The 11,672-nt window shown below is 37.0% G+C and overlaps 2 protein-coding genes across 3 annotated transcripts; one reads left to right on the top strand and one right to left on the bottom strand.

Moving 5' to 3' along the window:
• Window positions 1-1,264: 1,264 nt before the first annotated feature.
• Window positions 1,265-5,811, bottom strand: LOC114320038 (putative membrane protein At3g27390). 2 transcript variants are annotated; one of them, XM_028267128.2, is made up of 10 exons: window positions 5,200-5,811; window positions 4,472-4,580; window positions 4,183-4,375; window positions 3,944-4,080; window positions 2,983-3,271; window positions 2,782-2,888; window positions 2,538-2,676; window positions 2,192-2,390; window positions 1,834-2,077; window positions 1,265-1,698 (listed from the first exon to the last, which is right to left on the bottom strand). In XM_028267128.2, exons 1-10 carry the CDS (start codon window positions 5,291-5,293, stop codon window positions 1,437-1,439), a joined length of 1,773 nt encoding a protein of 590 aa, XP_028122929.2. In that variant the 5' UTR covers window positions 5,294-5,811; the 3' UTR covers window positions 1,265-1,436. The 2 variants fall into 2 exon arrangements, with proteins under 2 accessions (XP_028122929.2, XP_028122930.2); XM_028267129.2 differs by having other exon boundaries at window positions 4,477-4,580; window positions 5,200-5,725.
• Window positions 5,812-7,694: 1,883 nt separating this feature from the next.
• On the top strand, window positions 7,695-10,425 carry LOC145823089 (protein FAR1-RELATED SEQUENCE 5-like). The gene is made up of 3 exons (XM_082922222.1): window positions 7,695-10,025; window positions 10,112-10,243; window positions 10,351-10,425. The coding sequence occupies exons 1-3, from the start codon at window positions 7,695-7,697 to the stop codon at window positions 10,423-10,425; spliced, it is 2,538 nt and encodes an 845-aa protein (XP_082778348.1).
• The last annotated feature ends 1,247 nt before the right edge of the window (window positions 10,426-11,672 follow it).

The following is an 11,672-nucleotide window of genomic DNA, read 5'->3' as shown; positions in this document are numbered from 1 at the left end:
CCCTTGCCTTTTTTTTTTTTAATTTTATTTATTTATTTGAACAACAAAAAGGCAGACTCTCCACTATTCTCTTCATCGTACTCGCATCTTCTTCTTCTCTCTTTACAAAACACCAGACCCCAACTCTTTTTCTCTTGATCTTTCTCTATAATTCTCTTTTTTTTTTCCCTCTTTGTTATATATATATAATGGACATGCATAAAAATACATGCATGTACCCATCATTTGCTACCAGTATTCTCGACGAAATTTGCCGTTCCATGGATGGCGGGAACGAGAGTTTTTACAACAATAGAGTCGTCAAAAATACATGTACCTCCCATCTCCCATCATTCGCTTCCGGTATTCTTGACGAAATCTGCCTTTCCATGGACAGCGAGAACGAGAAACAGAGGCAGAGCCATAGTGTCATGGACGAAGACATGGCGAGCCTCCGCCGAGTATGTCTCCCCCAGCACGAGACAACTAGTGTTTCAAAGAGGCCAAAGCCAGTGAAGACAACTAGTGTTTCAAAGAAGGAGAAACAGCCGATCTTGGCTGGGTGCAAGCTCGCGAGCTTTTTAAAATCTCTGTTCAGTAATGGAAATTCGAAGAAGGCGAAGAACTCAAGCTCATCATCAACTGGAGGTTACGGGGATGCACATGTGGAGAGAAAAGCAAAGTCCACTCAAGCATGTACGTGTTCATGGTGAACAATTGGTTCACTAGAGAACTGTAGATGTAGTAATTTTGAGGAATCAAAATAAACTTGAGATTTTGGTTTCATATCCATTTTTGACACACTAATGAGATTTATTTATTTTCACAAATATAGGTGCCTTTGTACGTGGCAACAAAGATGGCATCAATCAGAAGGTCCTCCTTCCTCGTTCCATCAATAGACAGTTATGCTGGAGCTGCCTTGCGCTGGATAGGCTATGAACCACGTTGCACACCATACTGGCCCCATTCTCTTCTGTGGGGGTTGGCATACTCATTGCCTGAGTCCATTGTTGATGCTTGGAGTCTGCGGTTCTGCCTCGCAATTCGAAAGAAGGGACAACTCAAAGACAACGGGAAGGTGGAATAGACAGCATTCTTCTCTTTCAATTTATTTACTTTTGTCTTATTAAATCTTTTGATGTGAGCTAGGATAGGCAATTTGAGTCATACTTCAATTTACGTTCTCTTCATGTGCAATTGTATCAGGCTGGGAAAGGAGTTTTGTATACTTTCTGTTCAATCTAGTTGATTGTTTCTAGGGAAAATTCTCAACGAGTACTACTTTTCCAATGAAAGTGTGTTTTTCCTTCATCTAAATGAAAAACACTCAAGTGAAGGATTGTAATATCCACAAACATGACATAAGAATTAATAAGTAGTGATACAGAAGATTATAATTGATACATAGGTAAAACAATTTGGAACATTGTGTTCCCAATGTAGCATATCTCACGTCAAACAATTTCCACATCTCTTTCGATAACTGTTTGGGACACTTGATTAGATCCAGTGTTGCCTGTTCTGCTTTTATTAAACGATTTCTGGCTAATTATACGGGATAAGGCACTTGTAGACCTCTGAAAAGTTCGCTGCCCATTATTCGAATTGCTGCCACCATTTTTCTTGGCAAGATATTCAGAAATGCTCTTAATGCTATCATCAAAACGACGCCTGAATGTCGGATACCTAGACATAGATTTGGTAATTCCTCGAAGCCTTCATGGAAGAAAATAAAAAAAAATAAAAAGAAATCGGCTTATGAAAATAAAGCTCTGTTGAAGAGGGCATTAAAAATTTCAACACTTAAATGACAGAAATAAAATAATTCTTGGAAAAATTTCGCATTACTACCTTCGAGCAAGTGCATCAAGTTCGGCTTTCTTACGCTCAGATTCAGGTGCCGAGCCAATATTTGAGTTTTTCATCCTCTCAGGATCTCCACACAGCAGAACCAATTTACCTAAGTAGTCCTCTTCATCCTCAGAGAGGTTCTCAGCTTTGATTTGGTCTTTGATGATCAGAAGCGGATTAAGAAACCAATCGAAGAAGGCATCTTTAGGTCTGTTTGTGCTAGTTATCTCAGAAACATTGTCATCTGCGTTGATTGAAAACAATGTTGCATAATCATTCTTCATACACTGCCTAATCAGTTAGGTCTTAGGAGGTGGGAAAATGTCATGATATGAGGAGAAGCATTAGTTTCACTTACTTAACAATAAACCAGCAGAGTTAGCTTTTGCTGATCGTAATAGTGTCTGGAGAAGGGAATAAGCCGGTAATCCAATGCTTATGACTCTGCCACTATCTTTATCAGACTTGGCATGTTCAATGTCTTGAAGTGTTATTAGTCCTTCAGAAACCATCATTTCTCCGTGTCGTCTACACTCTTTAAATAAACTCTCAAATAACTGCAGCAGTCAAGTATTCACCTTGATTAGCATCGAAAAGCATCGAAAAACTGTGACAGGTGTTAATTATTTGTATGGATCTGGCCAGGCATCACAAAAATGCATGAAATTAATCTGCAAAATTCAAATGGAAAAGTAATACAATACCTCAAGTGACTTCAACTCCACCATAGGAGCCTTTATTGACTCTGTACGAGCAGGAGGATTTCGGAAAGAGTTGGGCCTTGAGAAAGAAGTTGCACGAGAGGCAGTTTCTGACTGCATAGAATTCTTTCGGTACTCTGGCCTGTTTAAATATCAGCAATTTAGGAAATAACAAATAAATAATTAGGATAAAAAGCAATGAGCAGGGCCTCCATATTAAACATAGAATTTAAGTGGTAACTAGAACCTAGGAAAGCAGGACCCTTCTGGCATGTCGAGAACATCGTTGCTGTATTCATCATATACAGACAAGGAAGCAACAATATAGCGAAGCCCAAACCACAGAGAGGACTCCTGTAACCCATAGAAAGGAAAATATAAATTAAGAAAAGCAATTTGAGATTTGTATAACATAGTTCTGAGCGAGTGGAAGTAAAACTAGTTCAACCTGATAAACAACTACTGCTGCATAAGCACCTAAGAAGATGCTTGAAGCAATGGAGCCTAATACTGCTCCAACAACAGCCAAGGGCCAGAGTAAGATGGCCAGACCTGCAAACGGTACACAAATGGTGTCCAAGAAAGGTCCTTCCCGACCAATACAGTCCTGAAACAAACGGTGCCACCCCTTAAAGAGCATATAAGGGCTTTTGCATAGGGCTACAAGTGAGATCACTGGCAAGTCAACCAAGAAACCAAGGACCCCAGCTAGAATAGCACCAGGAAGATAGAGCAATCTGCAAATATTTAGCAAAAAGGTTCTGTTAAACAAAGGAACAACTACCAATCAAACCACTACACGACGAAGGCAAGCACATGGATAATAACAGAATTGTAAGTTCTTTCTTTTGACAAGCAAGACAGAGTAAAAATACTAGGCATGTTAAAAGTAATTTATAAATGAAAGAAAGGAAAAGATAAATGCATAAGTTTTATGGACCATGATAGTTAGAATCCAATAATCAACTCTTGCAAGAGAGGTAAGGTTCATTATGTCCCCATCTCGGTTTTGGATTATTAATATTTCCTCCCGTGCTGCCGAGGTTTACCAAAAAAAAAAAAACTAATCAACTCTACGAAAGTAATCAAGAGATCTGTTTCTTTCCAACTGCATGAAATTATATACTTTTATGATTTAGAGTTGGCTGCTAAGGTTATTTGTTCATCAAAAGTAAATATCTAAAATTAGGAAATAAAATGACATGTGGCAACCATGATGTTTCGACTTTCAACCACAAGACTGCAAGATACTATAAATGTTCTAACAGGCTCGCCAATTTTGTTCATTTTGAGGATTTCCATATGAGAATAAAAATTCTACTTCAGGTTTATAGTCTGAAACAAATTGATAATTGATAAGAGTCTAAAACAAACAATAGTTCCAAACATTAAAAGCACAAACAACAGACCTAATCTCAAAATATTTTCCATCTTGATGCCCCTGACTCCGTAGGTCATCCGTAACTGAGAAGTAAGAATGGTAACATATATCCATAAAGTCCCTCACAAAAGTAAAGCTCTGTTTGACAGTGTCAGAAGTTCCATCCTACAGCATTAATAGTTAGAGAATTTATCAGCATCAAAGGTACAAAGATTCAAAGAACATCAAATTTTAAAAACATTAATAGTTGGGACATTTCAAACATACATAAATACAGTGGTAAAATTTATCAGTCTTCCCTTCATCGACAGCTTTAAAAGTGGCAAACATCGGTGCAAGAAAGCCATATGCAGCGCCACCAATAATACTTCCAACAATGCCAATGGATGGCCACAAAATCAATAAAACAGAAATGAATAAACACAGAACAAACTTCAAAACTGGCCCAAACTGCTTAGATCTGTCATCAAAGAAGTGAGAAAGCAATCACTACACGTTAGAGAAGATAATTGGGTGAAGAAATGATATATGGATATTGAGGAGTCCAATAACACACCTTACAATGCAATAATTTGTCCACAAAAAGTGAACAGGCCAGAGACCCAAAATTAGTGCAGAGTTTCCAATTGTCATAATAAGGCATATCGGCGGGCAGAAAATGATACCTGAAATAAAACTTCAGTATAAGCCTAATCACATTTTTCCAGGATTATAGCATCCCTCCACACACAAATTTCCAAGTTCACCAAATTAACATATTCACAGACTCAACATTGATGAATCTATATTTAATTAAAGTACATACACATTATCTCTCCTTCAAACAGAGCCCTTGCCATTTGTAGAGCAGTTATTGTGCTTTACATGGCAAGAACTAACTATTTCACTTATAAATTATTCTGAGTTAAATATGTAGTTAGGAATGCATAGTAAATACAAAGAAATACTGGATACTTAAAAGGGATTCAAACAGCTAGTTCAAATTTTATTCGGACCGAATAATCAAATATGAAGAGAGATAAGAAAGCAAGTTCTAACAAACAACTGCAAAAACACACACCAATTTAAAGCACAGTTGGATCGCATAACAACAAGGATACAGAAATTTCCAACTGATATGAAGAATAAATTTCCTTAAAAAAGGATAAAATCAAAGATTCAGATAACTATTGATAGCAAAAACCTAGATACGTAGATACCCAGTTTGAGGAAACAAGTGAACCATGGAAGAACAAAGTAAAAAAGCAAAACAAAGCCCCCAAAAAGGAAGAAATTGGGACTGACCTTTAATGAATCCCAGAATAAGAAGGCCAATGAAGTAAGGCAAGAAACAGATAAAACTCCATAAAGAAGCCAAAAACCCCCTTGGAGGCTCCATACCTTGATCTCTCCCAACAAAATTACTACAAACCCATCACAAACACAACCTCAAATCTCTGCAATTACACAACCCACAACTTAAGATAATCTGAACTTGTCGCTCAACCCCTGTTCTGGTTACCAAATCCTCATAAAATCCAAGAAACACTAATTGGGTCTCTCTCTTTCTCTCTCATTTTGAATTCTCTGAAGTTTTTTCTTTGAAATGAACAAACAAGATTGGAAAATCAAATCATATATGGGTTTTGGAGATTAATAATCAGCAAACGGTTGGACAACCGTTGGCAGATTGAGGACAGCGGGGTAGTTACGAAGAAGGGTTTTTGAATCAACGAACAGTTTAAAGCAGTCTTCTTCAATTTCTATTTCTTCTCAAATCTTTTTTAAATTCTTGCTTTATATCTCCATTTGGCTTAAATCAAAAGCAAAGGGAATGGCTTGCGTTTCATGGTATAATGACTACCCTGATTTGAAAACAGTACTGTCACGTTGTCGCTGACATGTATCTTTCAAAACAAAAAAAAAACAAAAAAATTTTGAGTTTTATGCTGAAAATCGAGATATTTGGCCTGGTTTGGCTATCATTTTGGTTAAAAAATTTTTTTTTAAAAAAAAAAAATATATATATATATATATATATAAAATAATAAAATAAAATATTATATTTAATTTATAATCATTATATTTTTTTTTCTTATAAATATTAAAAAATTTAAAAAAATTTAAACCCAAACCACAGGCTAAAGAAATCACTAACACAAAAAAAAAAAGTTGGCTATATGCCAACGAAGCTTCACTCGCGGAGGTATATGTAAACTGTACACTCGTCATAGAGATGATGACACGTAACTGACGGAATGCCACGTGGTGTAAGGAAACCGCGAGTGTAGAGTTATAATTGAGGGTAGCGCGTTTGTAATATATTCCACGACTGTCCCGTTTGTTCCACGTCACTCAGCAACTGTCGGATTTTAGTTATTTTGTCGGATTATACCATTTAACCTATACAAACACGCGAGCGGATCCTCTAGGGTAACACCAAAACGACGTCGTTTTGGTGAGGACTTTCAAAAAAAAAAAAAAAAAAAAAAATAGATTCGGAGATTTCAAACTTCCCCCCACATATTGAAGAACTATACAGACAGACGGCGAGAAGAAGCGAGCGAAACAAGAGAGTGAAGAAGAGTTTGTTTGAGGTCGATACCTGCATCCCCGTTGCCCCGCTGTCGTGCCGTCGTGCCATCGCCCCTGCTCCCTGCTCTGCTCCAACCGATTGAAACGCATATAGGTATAGTTCGATTTTGTTTTTTTTTTTGTCTCTTCTAAATCGAAGTTTCTGAATCTGTGGGTTTGTGTCTGAATCGAAGTTTCTCTTATACATATATGAACAAGGATTGTTTTTAAATTTACAGATTCATGTTTTAGAAGAGACCAAACCCACAGATTCATGTCAGACATCAATTTTAGTGTCTGAACAAGGATTGTAGGAATATAATTATAGGTAGTGAATCATCTGTTAGGAGGTGAACCACCTGTTAGGCCTAAGTAGTATAGGTAGTGAATCATGTATGAAGCTGTACACGAACGAATTGATGCTCTTTACAGATTCAGACATCAATTTTAGTATCTGAACAAGGATTGTTTTTTTAGAAGGGATTGTGTGAATCGAAGTTTCTCTTAGGCTAGAATTCATGTCTGTAAATTTAACAATCAATTCCATGTTTGATAATTGAACCCTGAAAGAATCATTAGTACATGGAACTTAAACTTTGAAGCCCAAAAGAAACACAACTGAACTCTCAAACTGATTTTAATAAGAGGCACACTCAGAATTTTATTGAAAGTATTAGTGAAGTAGTTATAAAAAAAAAAAAAAAAAGGGAACAAAACTACAAAACAAATACATTGATCCTTAAAGGAGGCATGGCCAAACAGTTTGCAGTGGCTTATGTACTAGTAGAATTTAAACTTTAAGTCAAAATTGAATCCACCAGGAGTATGCAGCACTGCTTATTGACTGAAGCAACATAAATAGTTTAGGTAACATATTTTTAATTATATATTTGGAACAATAGTTTAGATATATATATATATATATATATATTTGAATTTGATTCTCTTTCAGTGTGTTCAGTATGTTGCAGAGACTGTTCTCTTTGAACTTTGTAATCCAATCAACAATAAAAATGAATAACATGAGACATGCCCTCTCTCATTTTTTTTCCATGCACTGTTAATTGCATTTTCTAAACCATTTCTTGATCTATAATGTTCCTTGTTTCTTTATATATATTCAAGTGGTACATTTGTTATTCGTTGATTATCTTATTCAGTTTGTATACAGTTTTTATGCTAATATGGAGCACTTCTTAATTTTTTAAGTGACTTGGCACATTCAAATGGAACCTAACAATCATGAGAATGACGGGGGTGAGTGTGATTGGAAGCCTAGAGTTCGCATGACGTTTGATACAGAACAAGAAGCATATGATTTCTATAATACTTATGGAGGAAGGTTGGGCTTTAGTATTAGAAGGGGTTATGTAAACAAGAGCAAAGACGGGCAAATCACTTCAAGGCAATTTGTTTGTAATAAGGAAGGATTTCGGGTTGTCGACAATCGAGATTCATTAACAAAAAATCCTAGGCAGGAAGTGAGGACTGGTTGTCAAGCCCGAGTTGTCATTAAGTGGGATAGGAATATTCAGAAATTTTTTGTTAGTGATTTTGTTGAACAACATAATCATATCTTCGTACCAGCAGAATGTACGCATATGTTACCATCCCAAAGGAAGATATCTGCATCACAGGCAACCGAAATAGATTTAGCCGAAAGATCTGGAATCCGTCTTAATGCTGCATTTGAGCTCATGGGTAATGAAGTTGGTGGAAGGGAGTCGCTTGGGTTTACAAAACTTGACCAAAAAAATTATTTGAGAACGAAGAGGCAAAACAGTTTAGCATATGGGGAGGCAGGTAGCATTTTGCAATATTTTCGTGACAAATCATTGGAGAATCCATCTTTTTTTTACTCGGTCCAATTAGATAACGAGGAGCAGATTACGAACATATTTTGGGCCGATGCTCAGATGATCATGGATTATGGGCAATTTGGTGATGTTGTCACTTTCCACACTACTTACAAGTTAAATAGTGCACATAGACCATTTGCGTCTTTTGTTGGATTAAACCATCATAGGGAAACTGTGGTATTTGGTGCAGCTTTGATGTATGATGAGACCGCCGATTCTTTCGTATGGCTGTTTAGAAGATTCTTGGAGGCAATGTCAAGTAAGGCTCCAAAAACAATTTTTACGGATCAGGATGCTGCAATGGCTAAGGCCATACCTATTGTCATGCCTAACACAACCCACCGCCTTTGCACTTGGCATTTGATGCAAAATGCATTAAGGCATGCAAATTCTATCTTCAAGGATAAGGCGATGAAGGATAAGGGGATGAAGAGTGTTTTATACGCGTTTGTGTACGACATTGAGGATGAGGAAGAGTTTATGTTAAAATGGGAGGAAATGCTTGACAAGTATGAAGTAACAGATAATCATTGGTTGAAGTTAACATTTGGGGTCAAGGAAAAATGGGGTTGGCCATATGTTAGAAATGCATGGGGTGCGGGCATGAGTAGCACCCAACTTAGTGAATCCTTTAATGCTTTCTTGAAGGATTTCATTCGGTCTGATCATAACTTAATGCAATTTTTCATGCATTTTGATCGAGTTCTGTCTGAGAAAAGGTACAAAGAGTTACAAGCTGAATATGCTCTATGCCAAAAGTTGCCCAGGGTGAATATTAAAGTGAAGATTATGGAGCAAGCTGCAGCTGTTTACACAAATAAAATTTTTGAAGAATTTCCGGATGAGTATGTCAAGTCCCTTGAAGTCAACATTGAAGAAATTGAAAATGATGGTGAGAGTACCGTTTATACGGTTCTTGATAGTGATGGTATAAAGGTGAGGAAGGTGAGGCAGGAGTGTGATGATTCGGTCACTTGCAATTGTAGGAAGTTTGAAATGAAGGGCATTTTGTGTAGTCATTGTTTGAAGATCCTTAGAGAAAGACTCAATTTGAAAGAGATTCCTTCACAATATATTCTGAAGAGATGGACTAAAAAAACAAGATCTGAAAATGTGAAAGATAGGTGTGGGCATGATATTCAGGTTGATGTAAGGTTGCATCAAACTTCACGTTATAGGTCATTGATGGCAATATTCAGATCAGTAGCGTGTAGAGCTTCTGAAAGTGAGGAAACATATAATTTGACGGTAGAGAAAGCGGATGAATTAATTGCAGACATTGAAACCATGTTAACCGCAAAATTCAATATGCCTTGTTCAGATACTATTCAACAAGAAAGCCCCCCCAACACATGCCCCGAAAGCTTTGAAGTGGATGGTGTAGCGGATAAAAATGTAGTCCAAGCAAAAGGACTCAAGAGAAAAGAGTGCACTAGCAAGGGACGGAGGCGGACAAAAGGTGGTTTGGAGCTTGCGTTGGCAAAGAAAAATAAAACAAGTTCACATAATGCTTCTCAAACTTCCATGTCTGTTACTCCTCAAAGTCCTCCCTTATTTCCGGCAAGTGCTCCTGAAGCACCTCCCTTAATTCCTCAGTCGGCTCCTTTATTTTCAAATGTTCCTCAACTTCCTCCATTCTCGCCGAGTGTTCCTCAAGTTAGAGCTTCTCCATCTCAATTTATGTATCCCGCCTATGATGTAAGTTAGTTTAATAAAAAGTGTTAGTACGGATTTGTAGGTGACTATTATCATTTTAGATTGATATGTGTTTGCTATTGTTGCAGCCAAGTTTTCTTCATCACAATATGCATTTTTCAATGCCATCGATGTATTCCGTCCATGGAACCTATCAAGCATTGCTTAACAATGCAAGTAGTTATCACTCGCAAGCTTCAAATAGTCCCGCCTGTAGTGAAGTAATTTAGTTTTCACCTTTCCTCATTGATTTTGTCATTAATTCATTTAAAGTTCCATTTTAATTTATGGTTCCTTTGATGTAATATTAATATCTTCTTTTTTGTAGGTACTATACGGTCGTGGTCGTGGTCGTGGCTGTGGCCGTGGGCATGGGGATGTCGATCACAAGCGAACATCTTAGTGTTATTTTGTTTTCGGAATTTTTGTGAAGGGCATTTTGTTGGATATGTAATATTCAAAACCTGAAATGTTGCTGAAATTTTGTTTCAATTGTTGCTTAAATTTTTGCTAAAATTTATGTTCAAATGTTAATGAACTTTTGATTAGTTTTTGCTTCATTTTTGTTGAATTTTCTGTGCAAATGTTGCTGAAACTTTGGAGAATGAGCTTCATACATAACTACGATAAGGATGGTCGTACTGTATTAGAGATTAGGAATTAGGCGAATGAGCTTCATATATATGCATTAGTAAGATAATGTTGCTGGTACTGTGTTGGGCAGCAACATATGTAATCTGTTGAAGCATATCTCTTAGTTATGCATATATCTTAGTTATGCATATATATGAAGCATACAAACAGCATGGATTCAACAGCCACTGGTGTAAGGTTGTTCCTGGTGGCAGCATTCTAGGAAATGTGGAATAATATTTCACTCTATTTACTGTTGCCTCATGCAAATTGTGAAGTACCTGTCTTGGGCACAAGATAATGTGTAAGGCCACAACAGATGCAGCTGCTGGTGTAAGGCCACAACAGATGCAGCTGCTGGTGTAAGGGCACAACAGCAGCATAGGTTCACATGGGTGTGTTATTCACATCCCATATCTCCATTTCTGGAAGGAGGATGATCTGTTGCTTTTGAAGCACTGTGTTGAGGACTACAATGTACCTCCTGAGCTACAATGTACCTCCTGAGCACAGGTTCTCCTTGCTAACCAGAATCAGATATGCTCATGCCTTTCGTTCTCCTAGAGTATGCAGGTTGTACAGTCGGGTCTGTCTTCCTGCATTCATTGTGCTCGTGCAGTCTAGTGATGCTCATGATGCACTAGTATCCTTTTTTGCTAATGAGCCAGAGCATAAATTTCAAGTTATAAATTTCTTTTTGTAATTATTTTCTTTACTTCTTGTATTAATTCACTTCCCATTGGATTTTCCCAAGTTCAAATCCCAACACTTGGCATGGTTCTGCACGTAATGCCAGATTTGAAATGGTAAAGTATTGTATTTATTAGTTTTTTTGCAAAATTAGCTTAGTTTGATTTCTAGTTTTCCATAAACAAGTCTCAACATTGCTAGATTCTAATGTAACCAGCTGCATCACTATCATTCAATCTGATAGCAATTTTCTTTAGAGCTCAGATATGATTGCATGACATCACACGTGTCAATGTAATTAATAGAGTTATGTAATTGTGTTGAGCT

The sequence above is a fragment of the Camellia sinensis genome, chromosome 1 (assembly GCF_055761805.1).
Source record: "Camellia sinensis isolate YWXY chromosome 1, ASM5576180v1, whole genome shotgun sequence".
NCBI lineage: Eukaryota > Viridiplantae > Streptophyta > Magnoliopsida > Ericales > Theaceae > Camellia > Camellia sinensis.
Note: the sequence above shows the minus strand (reverse complement) of the source record. Positions and strands in the feature narration are given on the sequence as shown.